Below are 24,868 nucleotides of genomic sequence, written 5' to 3'. Positions count from 1 at the left end.
AAGAATTTACTGACTTACATTATATGGCAAGGCTTACAAGAATTATAAATTAATAATTATACAATTTAAGGACCCATTCCAGTGTATAATTTCTATCAGTAAAGGTTCTAACTATCATAAACTTGACACATATTTTTTGCACTGTCACTATTATTTTAACTGTAAAAACATTAAAAAAGGCTATAGATTTTGCCAGTAAATTTATGATCTACTTAAGTCGTTCAAAAATGATTGACACTCCCTCAATAACTCTGGAAAAGGAGCACTGTCAAATGCGAGCTGGTGTATATGTGGGAAGACATACTATAGTGCGCCTATGGCCAAAAGATGATGTTGCTACTATGCACAGGTCGAACAGTGCTGCGTCATTTATGGCGGTGTGCAGGTGCAGTCGTGGACAATGCTCAGACAACATGGAAGCAGACAATCACGGACAACGGTGGACTGTGTGGTTTCTCTGAGGGAAGGAGTGGCTGCTTCACACATTCACACGAGGTTAGCAGCTGTATGTGGGGAAGCAGCAAAAAGTCATGCGGGGTAAGATGTTCACCTCCGATGATGAGCTTCAGGCAGTCGTCCAGTAGTGGTGCTGGGATACCCCAAAAGAATGGTTTGCTGTGCAAATACGGAAACTGCCAGAATGATGGCAAAGGTGCATAGACATTGGCGGGGAATACCTCTAATATAATCTGTACGTATTTCGTTCCAATAAATGGTTACTGTGAAGAAAAAACATTTAGTGTCAATCATTTTTGAACGCCCCTTGTATATCCACATAAAACCTAAAATGACTGTTTGTACTGGTTTCTTTGTTATCGCCATCACTAAAAAGCTAAAAAACAAACACACACATATGCAAAAGGACTTAACAGAAGGTGCATGTTTTTCAAAGATTATCATCATCCATAATTTCAGAACCTTACATTAAATGGTGATGGTATTGTTGCTCCTCCCCCTCCTCAGACATCTTCACAAAAATAATAATAACAATAAAAAATAGATAATGTAATATTTTCATCAAGTTTCATACAAATCTGTCACTTTATTTAGAAGTTACAAGGCGGTCAGACACAAACACAATAACACTATCAATTTTAACTAAAAGCTGAGAAATTATAACATGAAGGTCTGCAGTAATATTTGGAGGAAATATCTGAAAAGAGAAATATTTAATTCACCTGAGCCATGAGTGCTGCCAGTTCCAGGGCCAGCTCCTTGTTGAGGGGGAATCTGCCATGGATGACTTGTTGATTTACTTGGTAACAAAGCAGTAGTCGCTCCCTGTCTGTCTCCATCTTAGCACTGTGTCTCCAGTATAGTCGGTTCTTGTAGGTAAGCTGAATAACACGTGTGTTCTCAAACTTGCCAGAACCCTTTTCTCTTAATGCTGTCTCCCACTTTGAGATCACATCACACAACTGTGAACATAGGCAGACTAACTAATTTTCTGGCAACAACATCACTAATACCAATATCTGGCATTAGACAAAGTCTCAAGCTAGTTCCATTCATTCCTCACAATCTATTTCCCTATGATCCATCTTAATGACATCCTCCCACCTCTTTCTTGGTCTTCCAAGTGGCCATTCTACAACATGTTTCTTCACCACAATTTTGTGAGCATTCTTTTTCTCCCTAGGATGTCCAGTCTCTTATGGCCTCCTAGATTTCACTATCCTAACAACAGCAGCAGGTAAATTTCCTTCTTATGTACTACACTGAACTGTCAACTTACAACACACACAAGTCCTGAGTACTATGTTCTTAAATAATTGTAATTTACATTCTTTCTCAAAGAAAGCGTTGATACCCATATACAATAAATGTCAAAATTACTGTTTTGTGTACCCTGATATTTAGAGTACTGGAAAGTAGATGGGATAATAACAGTTTTCACAAAGTAACAACATTCATTTCCAGAAATTATTTTTCTCTCATTATGAACCTCATTTCTATTTATCAGTTTCATTCCCAGATACTTGAACACAGTTAATATTCACAGTCCTTGAAGTGAGTGTGTGTGTTTTTTGTCATGTTAATTTTCCAAATAGAAGACAATTTAATATATTTTTTAACAAAGTAATAATAATCGTCACCAGAAATCATTTTTCTTCTATTATGAACCTCATTTCTATTTCAGTATCAGTGCCTGGGGGGTGAAGCTGACCACTTGCCTCCATATAGTGCAAAGGTTAAGAATTGTGGAGCTACACCTCCACTCCCCCATGTCTTCATACTAACTAGGAATAGATGGACATAGGAATAGAAAGTAACAGGTGGGCTGGATAGCAGAACTGATCTGCTCAGTGCTCTTCTTATGCCTTTTACAATGTCAAACTAATCTTGGCAATGTACTGGCAAGAGAACTTGACTATGTCCATGATTTTAGGACCTGTTTTACAAAGCAAAATGATTACCTTTGCCTGCAGCTCAATGAAGTGTTCTAGGTCTTTCTCTATAGGGTCATCACTGAAGAGCGTGAAGCCTGACTGTGCAGAGTCTCGGGAACCAATTTCCTGGTTTAGGGTAGACAGAAACTCTTCAATTGTCGTTGATCCATCAAAACTGATAACCTGCAACAGTTCCCCTTCTTCAATGCTTTGTAACTAAAACTAAATATTTAGGTTTTATGACTGTATGCTGCCCAGAGATTAACTAACTCTGTGAAGGGATTTTCTGGTCATCAGAAATAAAATATATATTAGGAACTAGCTGTACCTGGCCACGCATTGCTGTGGCTCAGTCTAACGAAATATTTCAATTCAAACGCAGATCGATCGACACAGCTCAATCCCACCGCCAATTGCACTGAAAAACAAGGAAAACAGTTAAGAAAACGAAATGAAAAACAATGAAAAATAAACTGTACTCACGAAATGAATGCTATGGTAAATGACACAGCCCAATTCCAACGCAACGTCACACAAAATAATTAAATCAAAATGAAAATAAATCAAAACCGTTTATATTCGGCGGTAGCTATCCCAAGTTTGACTCCTTCGGCGGTTACTTCCAGACTCTCTTCTGTATCCCTCAGCATCTGCCCCGAGACTGACTGCTTCTTGTCCAAGCTGGACTATTTATACCTCGGCGGATGCTATACAATGAGCCTTCTGTTGTCTATCACCGGGGAAACGCTGCCAGAGTCGAATCCAAAACTCTGGGTGCAAACTCAGGATCTCTGCTGTGATTTCACTCCGAATCTCTTGTGATACCTGTGACCTTGTGATACTCGAGACACTCGTGATACTGAACAGTCGCCGGAGCTACACTCTCTTATACACATAGCCAGCGTTCGGACGGGATAGGGAATACCTTATCGAAGAGTTAGTTTCATCTGTTGCTTAGGAAATGCTAGCATAGAAAAACCTTGTAGAAGTGTTCGGTTTCATCCGTTGTTACGCAACGGAACCTCTTATCCTCTCATCTCCGGGGAAATGCATCTGTTGTTTCGGCAATTTCTATGCAACAGCCCACTGTTGAATTTCCATGGAAGTATACTTTCCGGTTTCATCCGTTGTTACGCAACGGAACCACTTATCCTTTAATCTCCGGGGAAACACGTTTGTTGTTTTGGCAATTCCTATGCAACTGTTATTGCGTTTCCATGGAAGTATACTTTCCGGATTCACGGGTGGCCGGGTACAGCTAGTAGGTATATAAAAACACGCGCATTCGAATGCAACGTTGTGTCAAAATTTCGAAGCAATCGGTGAAGAACTTTCGGAGATTTTCGAGGGCTAACAAACGAACATTTACGTTTTTATTTATATAGATAGGTACATAGTCTTGATACTATATGAAGACAATAAGCACAATAGACCATTGAAGGTCACAGTGCTAGGGCCAGTTTTATGGCTCACCCCTCATATTCATATGAAGACAATTACATTACTTCAGTCATGGTGGTAGTTGTTGTTTGTCACTGTCATCATCACCATCATCATCCATAGGTGCTGGTGGTGGCCAGTTTTTTAAACATTAATCTTTATGTTTGATAAAAGTGGTGACTTTTTGATCAGATGGAAAACTATCAGCTCTTTTCAAAAATATCCTGCAGCATGTACCAGACCAACGAAACAAAGAGATCCCATTAGTATATGTGTGTATATTTGAGAAGCTGTGACCATCCCCTTTCTTCCTTTATACTTACATACATACTTCTCAGGTTTGTGTCATGGCAATAACTAAGGCAACCGGAAACTGCACCTTTGAAGCCAGTCCATGGCTCCAAATCAATGACAAAACAACTTCCACTGTCCATACACTTTTTATTTATTCAAAAGCAAAACTTTTGAAAACTTCCTTCATGCTAGCAAGGAATAATGTGGCCCTTTTATATATTTAAAATTTAATATTCCAAAAATAAAGGCCTGATTACTTTAGACAAACATGAGGAGTGCCGTCCAATCATATATGACTCTGATTAATATAACATGCCAGCTCCCTCAAGACAGCTATCTTGTTGGAGCGTTGTTTCATCCCTAAGAATTTTTTAAATTGATGATGTCACTCCAAGACAAGAATTTATCTCTAATTGGCTCATTTTAACTAGCAAAAGCCATTCCGCATGGCATGCACAAAATTCATGTCTTCAGAAAACTACACACATGCCTCCCGTGGTGACCTTGTTCCCTTTCAGTCATCAAAATTGTATGTAAAAAAAGGCGGGGGGGGGGCAGTTGTCTTCTCTCCTGATACAAGGATCAAGTCAAAAGTCGCTAGTAAATAAGTCTCCCCAGCAAACCAGTCGTCCCTCCCTAAATGACTAAGGAGGACAAATAGTGTCCGTAGAGAAATATAACAGGTTTGGACCATCACAAAAGGAATGATTCAATCCACCATGACACCGTTTTGGTGAGATAATAACGGGATTCACTGGTATAACAATCCTACAATGATTACCTGATAAGCCCCATTAAGCATGTGAACTGGTATGGCATGTGGCAGTGAATGATGATATGGATTTTTGAGCAGAATAGACAGCACCTCCATACGTGAAGGTTTGGCTTCTCTTCCACCATTCTGCAGTGTTCGTTCCAGGGCACGTTGACAGTATGCAGCATATTTACCACATTCACTCCTGCAAAATAAAGTAAATTCATTTTAAAAAGTAAAGGGTAGTAACTTCTTTTTATATCACCCAATACCAATGTCCTTATAACAGTGTTCCTCAGTTGGTAGTCCACAGACTGCCCCTGGTCCTCAAATTGTAGTTAGTTTTATATGACAGGGTAGAATAATTACCATTTTACAATTTTCCACTCCTTTTTTTGGTTTCATTTTAGCAGCTAAATATAGTCTGTGCAGAACATTAGTAATTTTTTTCTGGGTATCACTATATAAACCACTTAAAATTAATTTTCATTCTGCTAGATGCTGTCTGGATATTTTCTGACAAATTATTAATTGTGACGTTGTGTGAAATTCTTCACTGTGAATGTTCAATACAGGCAATACCTAGTCTCTTCAATTTTAACATTACATTAAAGCACTGATTTTCACATAGTAAATGAATGTGTTCTAGACATGCCAGCTTGTTTCATCTCCCAAGAGACGTTTCTGTTTTATACCGGTTGATGGACAAAAAGTCTCTAATTTATTCTTCCTTCCCAAAATCTTTCCTTTTTCTATTTCTTGCCAGCGATTCTCTCTTTTCTTGGATTCCTCCAATATCTGACAGAAACATCTTGTTCTGGGTCATCCCATAGACCTTTTTCCTTCAAATTTTTATTATAATGCTCTCCCTAGTAGCCTTGTACTATCCTTCAATTTACATAGCCAAACCACTCCGTTAACAAATTCTGAACTCCAGCAACTTCTCTAAGAATCTCATATCCATTACTTGGATTTTGCTTCTGTATCTCTGTGTAAGGAACTGTTTCATTGTTTTATGTCAGTAATCGTATCTGTTTAAAAATACTTCGTACTGTTTTGGGATTACTGTGTTCTTCTAACAGGTTTCTTTATTTCCCCTTCTCAGTTCATTTCACTTCCAAATAAATAAATAAATAAATAAACAGATGGATGGATGAACAAACTAATGAATGAACAAATGAATGTATGGATGGGCATACATATGAACAAACAAATATAACTAAATAAATAAACAAACAAACAAAAATTTGCTCACTACTGAGTATTATTCATATTGTAGCAGTTTTGCTCAAAACTTTTCTAGGCAACAGGTCGGTATACACATTCCAATGTGCATCAATGGAAGATGTGTCTCAGTGGATGAATGTTATAGTTCGTTAATAGGCAACAGTCAGTGTGCCAGTGAACTTGCTGGCTAGGAATCACATGACTTGTGTTTCCTGTGTTGTCTGCGCAGAGCGTATATAATGCAAATCTGTTGTAGCTAAGATTAGTGCAGTGCAGTGTAGCTAAAGTCCAGGAGAGTTTTCAGTTGAGTTCTGATGTTCCAGGGTGATGGAACAAAAAATGGCAAGAAGCCTTCATAGTGATTTGAAGTGCTAGTTTCTGTGTTGAGATTTGATGCCAGGAGAAGACTACTGAAGACAGAGATTCCTAGTGCATGTGCAATGGTAAACTGTGAATTGTGTATATCAGCCATAGCACTTTATTAATTGTAATTAAGACAGATTGTAACTGAAGTGCCAATAAATCCAATCATATGAACTAGAACCTGATAATTTTGTCACATGTAACCCCAATACACGTGACAATATTGTATAATATCATACTGGTTGCTGTTGAACTGGATCATGAATTAGAAAAGGATCAATTAAGCATCACACCATGAAGACATATAGGGGAGTGGAAGTATAGCTCCACCATTCTTGACATCAGCACTAGATGAAGGTGAATGGTCAGCTCCAAGACCTGGACACTTTAGTCCTGGGGAAAGATCTGTCAGTATCAATTAGGTTGGAGATTGAGTGGGCCACTGAGTTGGTCTGGATGATGTGGAGAAGAGAAATATCTCCTGGCCTTGCTGAGAATCTAAGCCCAGTCATTCAGCCCACAGCTAATTGTTATTCTGACTGAGCTACCCTGGCTCATGTGGAGATTTTGTTAGTTAGTTAGTTTCTTTGTTTGGTGCAGTACACAAAACTCTGCATATTGATTATACTGACTTCCTCATCCTTGAGTCAAGACAAGCCATTTTCTTATAAGATGAGTGTGAAATTTCTCTCACCAACTGAGTAATGATTTTTTTCATTGTTGGTGTAAGGAAAAGCTCTATTACTATCAGGAAACTGAGTAGGATCTCTGAAACAAGGTGGTGCATGATGGTGCACCGGCATATTATGCAGTAACAGTCTGAGAGTACCTCAATAGCATATTCACTGGACTATGAACTGAGTGAGATACAGGTATGACATGGGCTTCAAGTCCAGATCAGCCAAAATGTGATCATTTACTTTGGGGCATCATGAAGGACAGCACTTCCCAACTGCACCAAACAAACATCAAAGATCCAAAACAACTTTTAAAATATTCGGGCATCAATGCGTAAGAAAATAACTATAAGAATATGAAAATTGGTAAAACAATTAGTGGAGAATGGAGGGTAGCAAATGGACTTTGTGGCCAATCTGTAGGAGGGAGTAATAATATAACAGAAATATTAACGTGGCTTGTCAATACAAATTTCCACTGAAATACACTCACTAATGCCAATACTAGCAATAGATATGTGGAAGCAATCTTTTCTTGTTTATTCTAAAACTGACAGAAAGACATTCTTTCAAGAGCCTAAGCTTCTAGTCTTTCCCAAAATTGCTTCTGACTATGAAAAGAAGAAAGCGGAGCGACTAAAAAAATGCTTACTTGGAGTCAGCATTGCGGTGGAGATGTAGTTTCAGATACCAGAGGAGACGATTGTTACGTGGTATGAAAAGTGACACTGCTAGAGCAAGTAACTGCCAGCCCTGAACAAACACAAATGTCGGTGGATTGGTCTTGCAATCTAGCAGTGGCGGTGCAGGTGGAGGGGTGACCTGTAGGGAAGTTGGTGAGCCCCGCTGCATTCCTCCAGCACTGCTTCCCCCACCTCCATTCCCTGATGAAGATGAAGAGTCACACGCAAAGAGTGACTGAGTAGCACACAGCAACAGCTGCTGAAGGCATAGAAAATAAAGAGAACACATTGTAAGAATTAGAAGAAATTGTGCTGTTCAAAAGAAACAGATCTCTAATCCATTCAACTTCATACCTCAGGAGAGTAAAGGTACAGGTAAACCTATCCCTGTAACAGGCTGTGAAGGCCCATAGGGTTGTGAGACGCATTTTTCTACTGTCGGTTCACAGATGGCGGTAAGATTGTTAGCCTTAAGTACTGGCTGCCCTTTACCCCCAGGAAGATTTCTGATACTCATTTCTCTCAGAGGCTGAGTCAACCCCAGGACCATAGTGCAGCTGGAAGGATTAGGTAAATTGAAAAAAAATCCACCTCATTGGTACTTGAACCCACAAACTTTCAGTTTGTAGCATACTGCCTCAGCCAACTATGCTACTGCATGCCCCATGTCCGAAGAGAAGCAATAAAAAAATTGCAACCACAATAACAGAAGAATATTTTAACGTATTTTAGATCTAACTAATTACTTGTAACTAACTAATAACTTCATGGAGTTGAGTCCTTCTTGAGAAGCTGTCAGTAATGCAGCTACTTAAGAATTTCCCTACATTTTGTGGAATCAGAAGGTTCATTATCTTGTTCAAAAGAGCCTGCCACTAGTCCCTATCCTAAGCCACATCATTCCAGTCCATACCACCCCATCCTATATCTCTAAGATCCATTTCAATATTGTCCATCCTCTTATCTCTTGGTCTTCTTAGTGGTCTTCTTCCTTCTGGCTTTCTCACCAATATCCTATATGCATTCTGCATCTCCCACTTTCATACTACAAGCCATGCCCACCTCATCCTCCTTGATTTGATCATGCTAATTATACTCGAAAAGGATTACAAGTTATGAAGCACCTCATTTAGCATTTTCTACAACCTCCTATTACTTCATCTCTCTTTGGTCCAGATATTCTCCTCAGCACCCTGTTCTTAGACACTCTCAGTCTATGGTCCTCATTTAATGTCAGAGAGCAAGTTTCACGCCCATACAGAACCACGTTTTTATACAGTAGACAAGATGACAAAAGATTTGGGACTGAATGCTAGCAAACATTACCCAAATTCAATCTCCTCATAATTTCCTCCTGAATCAAGTTTTAATTTGTTAATGTTGTTCTCAATATTTGAACTGTGCTAAATTTTCAAAGGATCTGTTACCCCTCTTTATGACAAAATTTTGCCATGAATTCTGGTGATGAGACAGCAACACATACTTATTTTTCTCTGCATTTACTTTTAGACCAACCTCTTTACTGACATCAGTTAATGTTTCTGTGTTCTTCTTTATGGTATTTGTGTTGTCTTCCAGTAGATTCACATTATCAGCATAGGCCAGCAGCTGATGTGTCCCATTTAATTTTAATCCCAACTTGTTTTCCTGTACCTTTCTAATGACATATTCTAACGGAAAGTTGAAAAGCAGTGGTGATAATGCAGCTTCCTGTTTTCACCCATTTTGGATAGGAAAATTATCAGACAAATATTTACCTATATGGATTTTATTACACTATACTTCTTCAATTCATAATAACCTATAAACTGAAACTTATATGTAGTTCTTATAGATGTTCAGTGCTTTATGGTTATAATGAAAGAAACATATAAGCATAAAAATCATAAATTTATACGGCATATATAGCAAATATTCTGAAATATGGACAAGACTTTCTGTATCACACATTACATGTTATAAAATAGAGAAAATAAAGTATGGAAACATGAAACCAGAATGTTAATGTTCCAAACAGAAAAGATTCATCTAAGTTAGAAACAGAATATTCTGATATGAATAAAATGGACTTCATATTACTATATTAAAAAACAAATCTCATTTGTAAAAATGTACTGCATGCTTGTACCTAATGAACAAGAAAATTTGTGAACAGAAGTCTATGGGAATCCCATATCTGTAACATGAACTTGATATTTCAGAGACCCAATTAAAACTACATAATTAATGAATGATATAAGAAAATATGTCTCAGAAGCAAAAATTATTGCATTCTTGAGGAAAAGAACTGTAAGAGCAAGCATTCCATTAGGTAATACAATATACTTGAACAAGTGGGAAAGTTCGATTATTTACACTTCAGTATAAGGTATAAGACAGACATTATATCAATAACAGGCTAATAAATTTCAACAGTTTTGTGGAACTAAAAAATGCATATTACTAGGTAATAACAAAAGGAACCCCTACTAAAATTCCGTAAAATAATAACTAATAACTGTGAAAGAAAACTGGACCAAAACAATTTGAAAGAAATTGTAGCTAAAACAGGATTAAATTCACTTGTACAGAAAGTGCATGAATCTCAACTATGAGGAAACGTTATCCCTCAGTGTTAATAATTTACAGCATACAGCAACATGAAAGACTTTACAGTAATCCATGCTTATACATAATACTTACAAAATAATTGTCCCTGTCACAAATACTGATAGGACTATTTATAAAAGATGCATATTTAATGTCAAATACATGGCTATAAATAAGTGTCAGGTACTGCATACTGTCTGTTGCAAGAAATAAATCAAACAAATAAACAGACAAACAAATGTATAAATAAGTAATAACAGCATAACCAATTCCTTTAGCAGTGGCTGTTTACTCAGCAGATGAAGAAATTGTCTGGTTTTATCAAATCTGGAGATTTGTCAGTGAATGCTACCCTGAGAAATAAAGAAGACTGTAGTAAAGGTTTGTTTTAATAATCTGGGAATGACAGAAAAAAATATATTACACAGAAAACAGAGAATGTCATTTTAAGCCTTTATTTATAGCACTGTAAGAAAGTTCTCTAAGAGGAAGAAATTGGTGTTTACTGTATTTAATATAAATTTTGCAATGAAGCTTTTATGAATGTGGACAGGCCACTTGTGAGAACTATCTATCTATATAGGAACAAAATAATAATAACAGTAGTAGTAGTACTAGTAGTAGGAGCAGCAGCAGCAATAGTAGTAGTAGTACAGGGTGGGGCACAGAAACTTCCTTTTTGTGAAGATGAATTATGAAGGGAGGGGAGGTCGCAGAAAAGTGGGGATAGGCTCGGTGAATGCAGCAGTCATGGAAGTTTCTGTCTAATACCCCTCAGTAGGAAACATGAGGTGGACCAGTGAGCAGCGTGCGTTTGCTGTTGAAGCCTATTTCTCAAACAACCATTCTTACATGGCGGTGCAGCGTGCGTTCCGTACTCACTTCGGAATTAAGCCCAGAGTTCTGGTTCCCTACGGGAAACCGAATGTTTTGTGGGTAGAGAACTTTAGGACAACCGAGAGTGTGGTGAAAAAATCGTCAGGATGACAATGGACCATTACGATGCCAGAAAATGTGGAGGCAGTTCGACAGTTGACTTTGAGATTTCCAAGACGATCCGCTCGCAAACATGCAGTCGCCCTAGACATATCCAATCGTTCAATGTGCCAAATTCTTCATGAACATCTTCATTTCCATCCCTATAAGATGGTTGTTGTGCAAGAATTGTCATCACGTGATTTCCAGAAACGAATAACGGTGTGTGAAACGTTATTGGAAACTTTACCACCCGATGCACTTGTTTTCTTTAGTGATGAGGCACATTTTCACCTATCCGGATATGTCAACAAGCAGAATATGCACTATTGGAGTGGTAACAATCCCAGAGAGCTCCATGAGAGGCCACTTCACAGTGATAAGGTGACAGTATGGTGTGCATTGTCGAGAGTTGGAGTTATTGGCCATTATTTTTTTGAAGAAGGCAATCATGCAGTTACTCTCAATTCACAGCAGTATGTGGACATGATTAAAAACTTTTCTGAACCAGCTTTTGAAGAAATGCATCCAGGAAATGTCTGGTTCCAACAGGATGGTGCCACGGCCCACACAGCCCGAGCTTTGATGACAGTTTTGAAGACAAAGTTCCCCGGACAGCTCATCTCGCTTTGAGGTGACATCCCGTGGGCGGCGCACTCACCTGATCTAATGTCCTGTGATTTTTTTTTATGGGGATACCTCAAGGCAGAGGTTTTTAAACATTGTCCCACAAACCTGCTTCAGCTGAAGAATGTTATTCGACAGGAAGTAGCCCAAATTCCGGTGCACATGTTGGAACATGCAGAGGTGAACTTCAGAAAACGGTTGCATCAGTGCATAGAGAACAGTGGCCACCACCTTCAAGATATTTTGTTTAAAACTACATGATTTAAAACTTTAAAGTATGTTCTTTCATTATCTAAACATAAATTTTGTCTATCAGCAATAATTTTTCTTTTATTTGCCTTCAAAGAAGGGAAGTTTCTGCACCCCACCCTGTATAGTAGTAGTAGTAGTAGTAGTAGTAGTAGTAGCAGCAGTCATAGTAGAGATAGCAACTACAACAGTCACTTTAGTTGTTCATATACTATGAATCCATCATATGTTTCAGTTTTTACTATTACAATACTTCATTGATGCTCAGCTTAAATGGATGTATGACAAGGCAAACATATGAGGGCTATTTGGAAAGTAACTTCTGGTGAGCTGTTAACAAAACAAGCAATGAGAAAAAAATTATTATATACAAAAAATACATAGAGGGGTTGAATAAAATAATGGAAACACTACAGATACCATACACATTATGGTGCTGGACCACCTTTGCCTTCAATACAGCTGCAATCCTCCTTGGAATGGACTTGTACAAGTTTTGAACAATCTCTAGCAGAATTTATACCATTCTCCTTGAAGAGCATCTTCAAGTTACTTTAGAGACGTTGCAGGTTGTTCCTTATTCTAGTCTTCAAAACTGACCAGAATGGTTCAATGGTGTTCAAATGTGGTGATTGTGCTGACCAGGGAAGATAGTGAAGTTCACCTTCACGCTCTTCAAACCATGACTGAACAGTTCCATCTGTGTCAATTGGGGCGTTGATGTCTTTGAAAACTGCACTGTTCTTTGGAAATAAAATCTGGATCATGGGAGGCACTTGACCGCCCAACCTGTCCACATACTCACTTGCAGTAATTCGGTCATAAAGAGTAATAATGGGACCAACAGAATACCACACTATATCTGCCTAAACCATCACAGAACTTCCCCATGTTTCACTGTTGGAACCAGGTATTCTGTACTGCAGCCTTTGTTGGGTGTTTCCAGATGTAAACTCATCCTGATATAGGGAACAACATGAAGGACAATTCATTTGACCATATCATGCATGCATTTCCAATTGTCTGATGTCCAGGTTTTATGGTCAGGACACCATCATTTATGCATTTGAGCACTACTTTCAATAATCAGAGGTTTAGCAATTGCATCCTACTGTGGATGTTGGATTTGTGAAGCTCACATTAGACAGTTTTTGTGGAAACACGGTCTTCAACATGAATATTCAGCTCTGCTGTCAACTGTGCTGTGGTAGTTGTGTGATTTTTTAAACAATCATCCACAGTGTATGACGATCTCTTTCTTCCAGTGCTGATTTTCTCCCACTGTTCCTCTTCGCTAATGTTGTCTTCCCATAATTTGTGTATGTTGACATAATTTTAGACACTGTTGCTCTTGACAGTCCCAATAATGTGGCAGATTACATCACAGATGCTCAAGCTAAATGCGCACCAAAAATCTGTAATGACCAGTAATGTGATTACCTCACATGAGCAAGCTCTCTCCTGCTCCTACATAATTGGAGGTTACTTTCTGAATAGCCCCCGTAAATTAAAATCATTCTATAAAGTCCTTCTTGCAACACACATCAAATCACTTAACAACACAACACAACACAGTGCATTGTTAGCCAGATATAGGAATAACATTAACTATAAATGGGCATAACATACAACAATGAAATATTAAATCAAAACAAGAAAAGTGCATTCTCTGACACATCCATTACAACACATAACAACACATTTGCACCACAGAAGCTCCTGTTGTAACTCTACAGCTTACCAGTGAATTTCTTTTCTATAACTACAGCAATTGTTTGATTGGTATAACTTAAAAAGAAAAACAAAAACAAAACCAACAACAACATAATTTTATCATGCAATGTCAAACTTTATGTTTCAGAACATGATAATTTCAGCACACAAGTAATGGCAATGAGTTTTGCAGCTCTCCATAGTTATTCACAGGGATAACCTAATTGATGGCAACAAATAATTCAAGACAACTTTTGTTTTACCTGAATTCATCAGTTTATTTCCTTGAAAATATAAAAATTAAAGTGGTCAGCTCTTCTCATAAAGTTACATTGAGAGACAGAAAATAAAAGTCATCAGCAATCCATGTCATATCATTATTCTAAATGTCTCTTTTTGGAAGAAGAATGACAAATTCATAATATGATCATATAACAAGAAATACCTTCCCCTCAACACATCCTCAGCTCATTCTACATGTCCTCACATTACTGATCTGTAAATATCTATGACTTGTATTTTCATCTTCTGGGTTATGATACCATAAAGTCTGGTAGGTAGTTTCCAGTGATTTAGAGCAACACCAGTATCTACCTATTAGAACACACAGTGTCATGACCCAGGAAGCCACAATCTCTTACATATATATAATTTGCATTCACTAACATATAAAATGGCAATTAGAGATTTTATTTAATTTCTTTAGCTAACTTCATTACATCTGATATACTGTTACTGTCAATCATGCATGGATGCCTTAATTATAGGCTAAATTTTGTAGGGTAACAAAATAGCAACTGACAACAGTATCATAAGTGTTATTCTATTTTAAAAAAATTCAACTGCCTATACATGGATTTAAACCTCTCAGTATTTATCAACAAAATTTTCGAACTAAATTATACTAAACTGTTTGTCTGTATTTAGGAGCACATTTATTTTCTGATTTTCAATGTTATACTGATGTACAGAGTGCAACAATTATTTTGGCTCATCTTAATCTGTTCATAAAGAGACAAAACACTCATTACTAATCATAAAATCAGGGGCAATTCTTTGTGACAGAAACACTATTCTATTAAATTAAACTAAACCATGTGCAGCTGAACTATGATAAAGCATGCCATGGAAGAGAAGGAAGAATAATACACATTGAAATATTAGCAATAGCTCTATTATATCATGATACAGTAAACAAAATTCCATATATAAAGTGGCCTTATGCATAACTATCATCATCAAAGTGTATAGGGGGAGTGTAGACAAGACTGTATGCAGTCTAGACATCAGCACTAAATGGAGATGAGTGGTCAGTCTAATGCTCTGGCCTTCTTATTCCCAGTGCCTAGTGGACAGAAGATGTGGTGGTTATGTCCCAGAGCTACTACAGATGGACAGCAAAAAGATAACTCATTTGCCTCTTCCAGGAATCAAAATTTGGTCCTGTAGCACTTAATTTACTGAGTTATTCTGGCTAACCTATCCATGAGGTAAGATGGCTCAATTCACATGTAGCAATTTCTGTATCTAAGAGAAAAGAGCAGGAGGAAAACAACATAGCAATGGGGGATACATAGACAATACATGAGGGATATTTACAGTTTCTGCACCTTAGACGAGGTTTAAGTGTGTGTGTGTGTGTGTGTGTGTGTGTGTGCGCGTGCATGCACACGCACATGAAATTAATCAAATATTGTGTTGCCAGTCAATCCATGGTTCATTAGAGATGGACTGTTAGTAAAAACAGTGAAGCCATTATCATTTTGTATAGAAGGAGAAAAATATCTATAATAAATTGTAATGGTTAGTTATGTTATGCATTTCTTCCTGTAAGATTAAGTTTTGTGCCTCACGCTGATGATGAGATAAGGATGTATACTGATCATGCACTTAGCTTGTGGTCTGTAATGCACCTGGGTGGCCTACATTACTCCATCTTACACTGCAAATGCTGGTGCCATATGAGCAACAGTCTGTTTATTCCTTATATCATACAGACCAAACATACTGCCATATATAAAGAACTGAATAATATTTCAGTTTTGGTACATCTTCCCTCTATTCCATGTACCGGCACTAAAAGAAAACTGGGGTGCAGGCAGGAAAAGCAGCAACCACACTTACGCGGGAGTGCTTAAACTTGGTGATGGTCCTGTTTACCTGGACCCCAATTTTGTGCTGTGTGTGTCTTGAGGTCTGCTTCACAAGTGCACACATGAGTTCTGCCTGCAGCTCTGGCATATCAAGACACTGTTGCAATGCATTCTGGGCCAGAACCACATGGTAGTCAATCCCAGCACTGTCCAATGCCACAGAGATGAACAGTTGGCAGGACTATAACAGAAATAGTGCTTACTGTAGAAATCAGACACTGAAAACATAGTTAACATATCTGTAAATAAGCATTCAAACTGACATGACCATTTTATTCCTTATGAAATGTGTAGGCATCCAGCGGGTCTTATGATCAGAGCTGATATCCACTCAAGAAATATGTGGTCTGCTATGGAAAATGGTGTACACACGAAGGTTTCCTACTTTGGTCCCTTTTTGCATATAATTTATTCTGTCACAATCTATACCTTTCATGAACCACTTCCACTGTTATACAGCATATGCTATCTAACTTCAGGGAGTAGAGTCCTTCTTGAAAAGCTGATGGTTACTCAAGCAGTAAAAAACTCATGACCTTTTACGAAACCCTAAGCTACATTCATCACATAAGCTTGCCGCTGGACACAGTCCTAAGCCAAATGAATCCAGACTAAAGCCTCACATCCTAATTCTTTAAGATCAATTTTGATGTTATTCTTGCACCCATGTCTACATCTTCTAAGTGCTCATTACCATCAGGTTTTCCAGTTAAAATACTGTATGCACTGCTTATCTTCTTCATGCATTCTATACATCTCACACATTCAATTTACAATGATTTGATCACCATAATTATATCTGGTGAAGAATACACATTATAAAGCTCTACATTATGTAATTTTCTCCAGCAATCTGCTGCTGCTTCTCTCTCAGGTACAAATAATATTTTCAGAATTTTGTTCTCAAACACCCTCAATCTATATTCTTCCCTTAGGATGAGAGACCAAGTTTCACATCCATATAAAAAAATGGGCAAATGTATACTTCCTTACATTTTATCTGTAGATTTTCAGATAGGACATGGGAAGGCAGAAGACTCTGAACCAAATCACCCAAATATTCATAATTTCTTTGTGAATATAATTTTGATTTGTTACAGTCATTCCAATATATATGAATTTTGCCACATTTCCAAAGGATGTACTAAGAAATTTTGACACTGTGTTCTTGTACTGCACTATGGCAATGGGACATGAAAATATTGTGGCATATTTGCTCAAAGCAAGAACTGTGGAGACAGAGAAACAGCCATTGCTAGGTAATGCCCGCACGCAACAATAGAGGAGTTGTAACGATATGAGATGTGCTACATACAGCTGTTGCTACAGAACAATTCAGTAAATACGTTTCCACAGATATGAATACACACAACAATAGAAGTGCCATGTTTTCTGTGTGGTTTGTGCTGAGGGGTTACAAAAAGGACAAAGAAGAACTTTGGAATCAATTCAGTTTCAAGATACGAGCCTGCCAGGACATGAGCTTGGGACCAGAGAACTTGATTTAAGGAATTGAGGCATCAGAATTATTGAGTGTAGCTCAGTTGAGAGCTGAAAGTCTATGTGTGCTGTAGTACAGTGATGATTTGAGTTTGTGAATCAGTGAGACTGTGATAGATCCTGTGTGGATGAAAAAATGAATATGTAAATATTGCACAGATATAAAACATCACAAGACCAGCCATAAAATAGTTCAAATCAGTACAAGCCCTATAAGCCAAAATACTGATGATTTCTGAAAACAGAGCAATTTCTTGTGTTGGGTTTATTTTATTTACAGAGTATTTAACGATGCTGGCTGCAGCTCAGCACCATATGATATGATGATTGATGAATAATGAATTGGAAATAAAGTGGAAGTAAGCAGCAATTGTCTAATTTGAGGTATTAATCCAGTATTTACCTGGAGGGACTACAGAGAATAAGAAAAACCTAACCAGAATAGCTGGTCTCCAGACCAAGATCTGAGCCCAGGACATCCCAGATATTTTTTTTTATTTACATAATATTAGCAATCAGAATTGTGTTTGATTCAATAAGCTAATTTGTTGTAGTATACTCACTTGACTACAACATTCAACACTAAATGGATATTTAAAGAATTAAATGATTTTTAAGTCCATTGGTTCACACCAAGTAAGAAGAGTACATTTATTGTGAGAAACAGAAAAGTTAATTACCTTAAAAAGTTTTATGGCTTCAATCTGGATGGCCTCGGAAGACAGTGTAGTGAGTGGGGACGCAATACTTTCCTTGCTGTGCAGCAGATGGGGATGCCTCCACAGAACACAGTCTGCAACAGGAAAAAACACGTGCAAATTAATTTTTCATTATTAATGCTGCTGCTGTTGTTTTGACTCCTTTAACTCCCCCCCTCCCCCCCCATTCAAAATGTGTTCTCACCTTGGCTGACTGTGGCAAAAGAGTTTGAACACATGTTCTATATCCACCAGTGTTGATTAAAACACTGGCAACACCTCAACATTTCAGTATATATTATTAGTGGAAAAGTATCACTGAAAATTAAGTCAGAAAGCTTTTGAATTTTTTTACTTCCTATCCTCTTTTATCCTGTGTTCCTATCCCATCCCTATATTTGTCCTTCATGTAGAAACAAATACATGTTGAAGCACTTTTTAACAGTTAATGCTGTGAAGACAATGAAAATAACAATGCTTTCTGCAAGAGCATAACATATCCACAGTCTATTATGAGTATAAACTGTCTTCTGTTACATAATATACGCCAAATTATTTGTGCAAATGAAGGGGAAAAGATGCATGACAATAAAAAAAATCCATGGCATTTCTTGAGTTGTTTCTCATGCAGAAAAAGATGACAGCCACACAGACTGATAGAAATTATTAGGCACTCAACAGGGCTCTGAATGCACTTACAGAATGGTTTACAGATAAGCCACTAATCAGATATCAGATGTGTGGATAATCAGGAGTCTACTTTATATATTGTGACATGACAGTATAGCTTAACAAGAGACATCTGTTGTTAGGAAATGGCACAGTAAACATGCTCTACATCACTAAAGAAGCTAGCCATTGCTGGGCAATGAATAAACACGCAATAGAGGAGAAACTGTTGGAGAAGGTGTTTTCTTTGTGGTCTGACCTGAGGCTATATGAGGCCATCAGGTGGGTCACAGTCAGCCATAGCCAGTGAGTGACCAGTTCAGGAAAAGTTACTTGAGAGCTGACAGATGGAGTAATGAGTTATGACCAGGGCCTGGATTTTGATGACATGTGTCATCTTTTTTCCCCTGTAACCTATGCGATGCTCTTAAATATATAAATCTCAGCTATGGGCTGCTGGTTACAGAAATGTAAATTTTATAGGTTATTTTTTGTCATTTTTAGGTTTAAGGTAATTTTTGGGCTTTTAATGGTATTTCTTGTCTTTTTGGCCATTTTAGGGAATTTTTCTTCACATGTTTTCTGAAATGTGAATAATATGGAAGCAAAGTGTTCTTTTTCTTTCTCCTAAGCACTCTCTACAAAGGCCATAAGTATACAATAATAGGTTGTAATCCTGGCCCATCCTTTCCATTCATTTCGCAGAAGTGCTGACAATACATACCATAAAACAAGGTACAGCGATGACTACTAACACTGCGGCTCTTTGTACAAAGCAATTTGCTTAGTCACACTTATTTATAGTCGGAATCTCTTGCTTCATATGACATTGTTGTTCAATAAAACCCCTTCTGTCTTCAGTTCCTCGCCCTTGACCATACAGATAAAGATACAGTTGATGAAAGTTTCTCGGTGAGAAAAGTTCAGTTCTGTGTTGCGCTAGAGTGATTAATTTTATCACGATGCCAAAAGCAAAGCCAACTAAATCATGCCATTTAAAGCAATTTGTAGCTGAGTTTGGAGATGATATATTTTCAACTGATGGTGACATTTTATACTGCAAGATGTGTGACACAAAAGTAGCGGCAGAAAAAAGATTCATGGCCGCAACAAACATATACGAGCAGTGCAAATTTCGAACAAAAAGAAACATGTGCAAATGTTACTGTAACAGTGTTCATCTGGAGGTGGAAATATGTCATTGGATTTTTTCAGAGATCTGTGTGATGCTCTGGCATCCGCAAATATTCCGTTTTTGGCTCTGAAGAATGGAAAACTGAAAAATTTTCTGGAAGTAAACTGTGGTCATTCCATCCCAGATGAATCCACCCTCAGGAAGAACTACCTTTCCCAGTGCTACAACAGTATCCTGGAAATGATTGGGAATAAAGTGCATGGGAAGATTTTCGTTTCCACTGATGAGACCTGCGATACGGAAGCTTGCTACGTGGCTAACGTCATCATTGGAACCTTGGAAATTGGTGGACCAGGTGAAGTGTTTCTGCTTATGACTGAGGTGCTAGAATCCGTTAATCATTCCATAATTTGTAAACTCTTCGACAGGTCGATCTTTCTACTGTGGCCAGAGGGTATATGACACAACGTCTTGCTTTTTGTGACTGATGCAGCCCCATATATTGTAAAAGCAGGCAAGTCAATAAAGTTGTTTTATATGAAATGAGTGCACGTTACTTGCCTAGCTCATGCACTGCATAGAGTGACGGAGGAAGTGAGATCAAAATTTCTTCAAATAGATGCTCTCATGTTGAGGATGAAGAAGATTTTCGTCAAGGCTCCAGCTCATAAAATGCATTTCAAGTCTATGGCTCCTGGTGTTCCACTGCCCCCGGAACATGTGGGAACAAGGTGGGGAACGTGGATTGATGCTGCAATTTACTATTGCGATCATTTTCAGGTAGTGAAAAACATTGTAGATTCAATGAAGATGGAGGATGCAAGAGCAACTGAAGCTGCTCAGGAACAGTTCTCGTGCATTGAAATGGAAAGACAGCTGGCCTTCATAAAGTCAAATTTCAGTTCCTTGACAGAAGGAATCCAATGCTTGCAGGAGAAAGGAGCAATGCTAGAAGATTCGCTTGCTCTGGTGAAAAAAAAAGCCAGTGATTTGGAGAAAGTGTCAGGGGACATTGGTAAAACGGTGTCAAGAAAAATTGAAAGTGTTCTGGATAAAAACTCAGGTTATGAAATATTATGCAGCATTCCTCGAATTCTGTCAGGAGAGTCCTTCAGCGCTTTCGGTATTGAAGAAGAACTTACTGCTAGTGATTTGGTACACTTCAAGTATGCTCCCATTGTGTCTGCATATGTGGAAAGGAGTTTCTCCAAGTACAAGAATGTGCTGTCGGACAATAGGCGCTCTCTCACTTTCGAGAATATCTGCATGTTGACTGTCATCTATTGCAACGCTGAATGAGGTAAGACTTAAATGTTGGAATACATACCATATATGTACATTTGATAAGCGTTCTAACACGATAGAAAAAATCGTATTAAAATATTTAGCTTCAAATTCAATCAATATTGCTTAATTTTCAACATAAAAACGAGGATGAACTTAAAAGAGTAAAGATGAGTTCAGTGTTAATAAAGATTAAAAATACATTTTAAAATAATTAGTAGATATTCTGACTTATTACATTTTTGGGTCATATTTTAGGTCACTTTTCTTTATTTTTTCGGTCATTTTTTAAATATTTTCAGGTCATCAAAATCCGGGCCCTGGTTATGAGTCAGCGAACATGGAAAATGAGGAATTTAAATTGTAGGGAATCATGACTGAGCAATGGCTAGTGAGGACAAACTGAGAAGACTTAGTGTGTTCTGTAGAAGTTACATATATGAATTAGTGACAGTGCAATAAATCCAAATCCAAATCCAAACCCTATGTCTAGTCATTAACATGTGACATTATTAATTATCTCTAACCTAGAAAAGTTTTTATTAAAATAGGAAGGTTGTGGAAATGCTCTGTAACAGTGACATTCTGAATTCAAGATATTGGTACCAACTCACTTGGATCACCATCAGTTTCCATTAATTTCTGAACAAGCTGCTCATACTGTGTTCCAGCATTTGGCCCTCCTCCAGATACAACAGTTAAATGATACATCCAGGAATCCTGAAATAAGGAAAACTGGCATATCAGCCTTCATGAATGCAACAAATACACTGTCCAATCCTCATTTACTCCCACCAATTCTACATGGCTTTTACTGCAGTATGTACCTCATTCCAGTCTTCGCTAAGGAACATTACTGTACCTTCTCTTGCTTGCTTGGCATGAGCAAGTATGTGGGTCCCTGGTGAGTTGGAAAGATGCCAATAGTAAGCTCTGTGCTGTGACCATCCCCTTCCCGATCTTCACTGTCAGAGTCAGACACATGATCAACCTCCTCTACACGAGCATCTCGCATGTTGATTTGACCAACGGGGTTCTGAAATGAGGGATGATAGCATAGCTGCGAGGTAATGTTAAGTGAGTTCCTCATCACTGTGGTATAGCAAGGTATTCTCTGAGTGATGGTGGAGCAGACTGCCTCTTGCAGGGTAGCTGCAAATCTACTGGATAAGCAGTCAAGGACAGCTAATAATGGGTGGACTTACAGCTTGGAGGATGGTTCACTGTTAAAAACAGGAATACTACAAAGTCGCACAGGGCCTCACACATGCATGGAATTGAACCTTCGAATTACGTAAAAAGTGAAGAGCTTCTTCAGCAGCTGAGTGACTATTATCTTCTCAAGAAGCACTCTGCTCTAAGGACTTAGTTGGCAAGTGCTAATGAGCAATGGACAAACAGCACATTATTCCTTCACTATATGCTACACTCAACCATGCTCTGATTTGCATGTAGCCAAATTTTCATCCTTCTGAGTATACTACCACAGATATTCCAAATGAAATGTATGGGCCTATAAAGGACAATGGTTTACTGTGGCTCTTAAATTTGAGCTCTGTTTAATATTTCTTAAGGTTACTTTTGAAAATCAAATGTAATAGATTAATTCTGCAATAAAATATATTTTCAAATAAAAAAGCATTTGAAGAAAGCAGTCTTCTGGGATTTGGCACCGTGTATATGTGGTGTTAACCGACATTTCGGAGGAACGTATCGCCTTCATCTTCAGGGTAGAAGGAAAAATATAAGAAATCTGCAAGCTAAGAGACCGTGAGAACCGGTAAAAGCAGTCTGAAGATGGAGGCGATACGTTCCTCCGAAACGTCGATTAACACCACATATACATGGTGCCAAATCCCAGAAGACTGCTTTCTTCATAGTCACCGCCGTGAAAGCCTCAAATCTTACAAAAAAGCATTTATTCAATTATTCATAAATTTTAGAAACTATCATTACAGTATCATTTATTTACCACTTTTTTATCCTTTCAATACCATCAATAATTGAAGAACATTAGTTCAAAGACACTGCACATACTTTCTCATTTAAGACTGACCTCAACTATAGTACCTTACAAAAAAAAATTAATCTGTTATTTCAAAGACCACTGTTGGTTGCTGAATCCTAAATGACAATGAAATCCATCTGATCAGTAAAGCTGGGTTTGACAAGATCAACATTTCACATTTTGGCCCCTACTATATAGACCTTTATTATCCTGAAGATAAAAGCCATGCAGTTTTATTTAGGGATATGGGCTCCATAAATTACTGAAACAGTACTGAGGAAGAGTACCAGTTCTTCATCCTAGTTTTATTAAAATAAACTGTATTAAATCATGAATATATGTTCATGTTGCCAGAGAAATGTGAAGATGTGAAGCAAGGACCCACTCTACTGTTTGGTCAATTATAGAATCAAATTTTATGTGTGTACATTCATTTCAAGTTACCTTTTAACCACTTATTAATTGAACACCTTATTTTGTGCATACTCACTGCATCTCCAGGGTTTTTGAAGTAAAGAAACATCTTGCCAATAAGCACACACCAGCATTTCTTGGCATGACCATTCTTCACTTTTGTCAGCCAGCCCTGTAAAGTTGGTTTGTTATCTTCTTTGCTAAGCAGCAGCTTCGTTGCATTTCTCCGCTGAACATTCTGTAAAATATCAAATTTCAGTTTCCCTATTCATGTTACCACCAATGTCAGACCAAGCATGCTAGTGTAGCAGAAATGCTCCAGACTTTAATTTAGAAGGTGTTCTGTTCAAATATAAGCCAGGCAACCAGCTACTGTGAGTGAAGTATTTCACGGTTTTCCTCAGTTCCTCCTGGCAAATGCCAGGAAAGTACTTCGATTAGGCTACGAGTATGATTACTTCCTTACACATCCCTTCCCATTCATCAATTATCACCATCCTACCATTTGACACTACACAGTGTGAGTATTCACTAAATATGGAAATTCACTAGATGTGAGCATACTGAACTCAAATTTCACTGTAGCTGAAGTCATACAATATATATTCTGCTCATAAGTCACCTGTCTGAAGACCACTAACCTGAAGAACACGAATCCAGTCCTCCATAGTTGCAATGGAATCTGCAGTGAGGTAGTAAGTCTTTTTCCCAGTGGAAATCTCAAAAGTAGCAGCACCATCAGCGCGTGTAATGCGACAGATCTCATCCAGGACTATCTGTCCTTGTGGCTTTCGATTTATGTCATTCTGTAATCATAAACAAGATTTCTCTTCAGAACTCTGTTTTTCTTTATATTACATTGCATTCCCTCGTTTCAAAGTTAGTCAAAACGATTGCAGGATGTGGAATATGTCATATAAATACAAACACATAAGTACAACTTAAATTTTCACATGAGAAAATGCAAGCAAACACAGTGGTTACACATAAGGCTATTAAAAAATACATACACATACATATATCCAT

The 24,868-nt window shown here is 37.8% G+C and overlaps 1 protein-coding gene across 6 annotated transcripts in view; it reads right to left on the bottom strand.

Moving 5' to 3' along the window:
- Positions 1–24,868, bottom strand: part of LOC111875011 (uncharacterized protein CG43867) — a 169,235-nt gene that overhangs the window by 10,689 nt on the left and 133,678 nt on the right. For 3 of the 6 annotated variants that reach the window (XM_033755681.1, XM_023871009.2, XM_033755685.1), the window contains 10 exons: positions 24,484–24,648; positions 23,919–24,080; positions 22,283–22,456; positions 22,035–22,140; positions 18,315–18,427; positions 16,106–16,315; positions 7,798–8,087; positions 4,906–5,083; positions 2,418–2,573; positions 1,179–1,418 (listed from right to left, as the gene is read on the bottom strand). In XM_033755681.1, coding sequence (XP_033611572.1) covers positions 1,179–1,418; positions 2,418–2,573; positions 4,906–5,083; positions 7,798–8,087; positions 16,106–16,315; positions 18,315–18,427; positions 22,035–22,140; positions 22,283–22,456; positions 23,919–24,080; positions 24,484–24,648 — 1,794 coding nt within the window. The remainder of the gene's footprint in view (positions 1–1,178; positions 1,419–2,417; positions 2,574–4,905; positions 5,084–7,797; positions 8,088–16,105; positions 16,316–18,314; positions 18,428–22,034; positions 22,141–22,282; positions 22,457–23,918; positions 24,081–24,483; positions 24,649–24,868) is intronic. The other 3 variants (XM_033755682.1, XM_033755683.1, XM_033755684.1) reach the window with 3 other exon arrangements.

Source organism: Cryptotermes secundus, unplaced genomic scaffold, assembly GCF_002891405.2.
Source record: "Cryptotermes secundus unplaced genomic scaffold, Csec_1.0 scaffold973, whole genome shotgun sequence".
Lineage (NCBI taxonomy): Eukaryota > Metazoa > Arthropoda > Insecta > Blattodea > Kalotermitidae > Cryptotermes > Cryptotermes secundus.
Note: the sequence above shows the minus strand (reverse complement) of the source record. Positions and strands in the feature narration are given on the sequence as shown.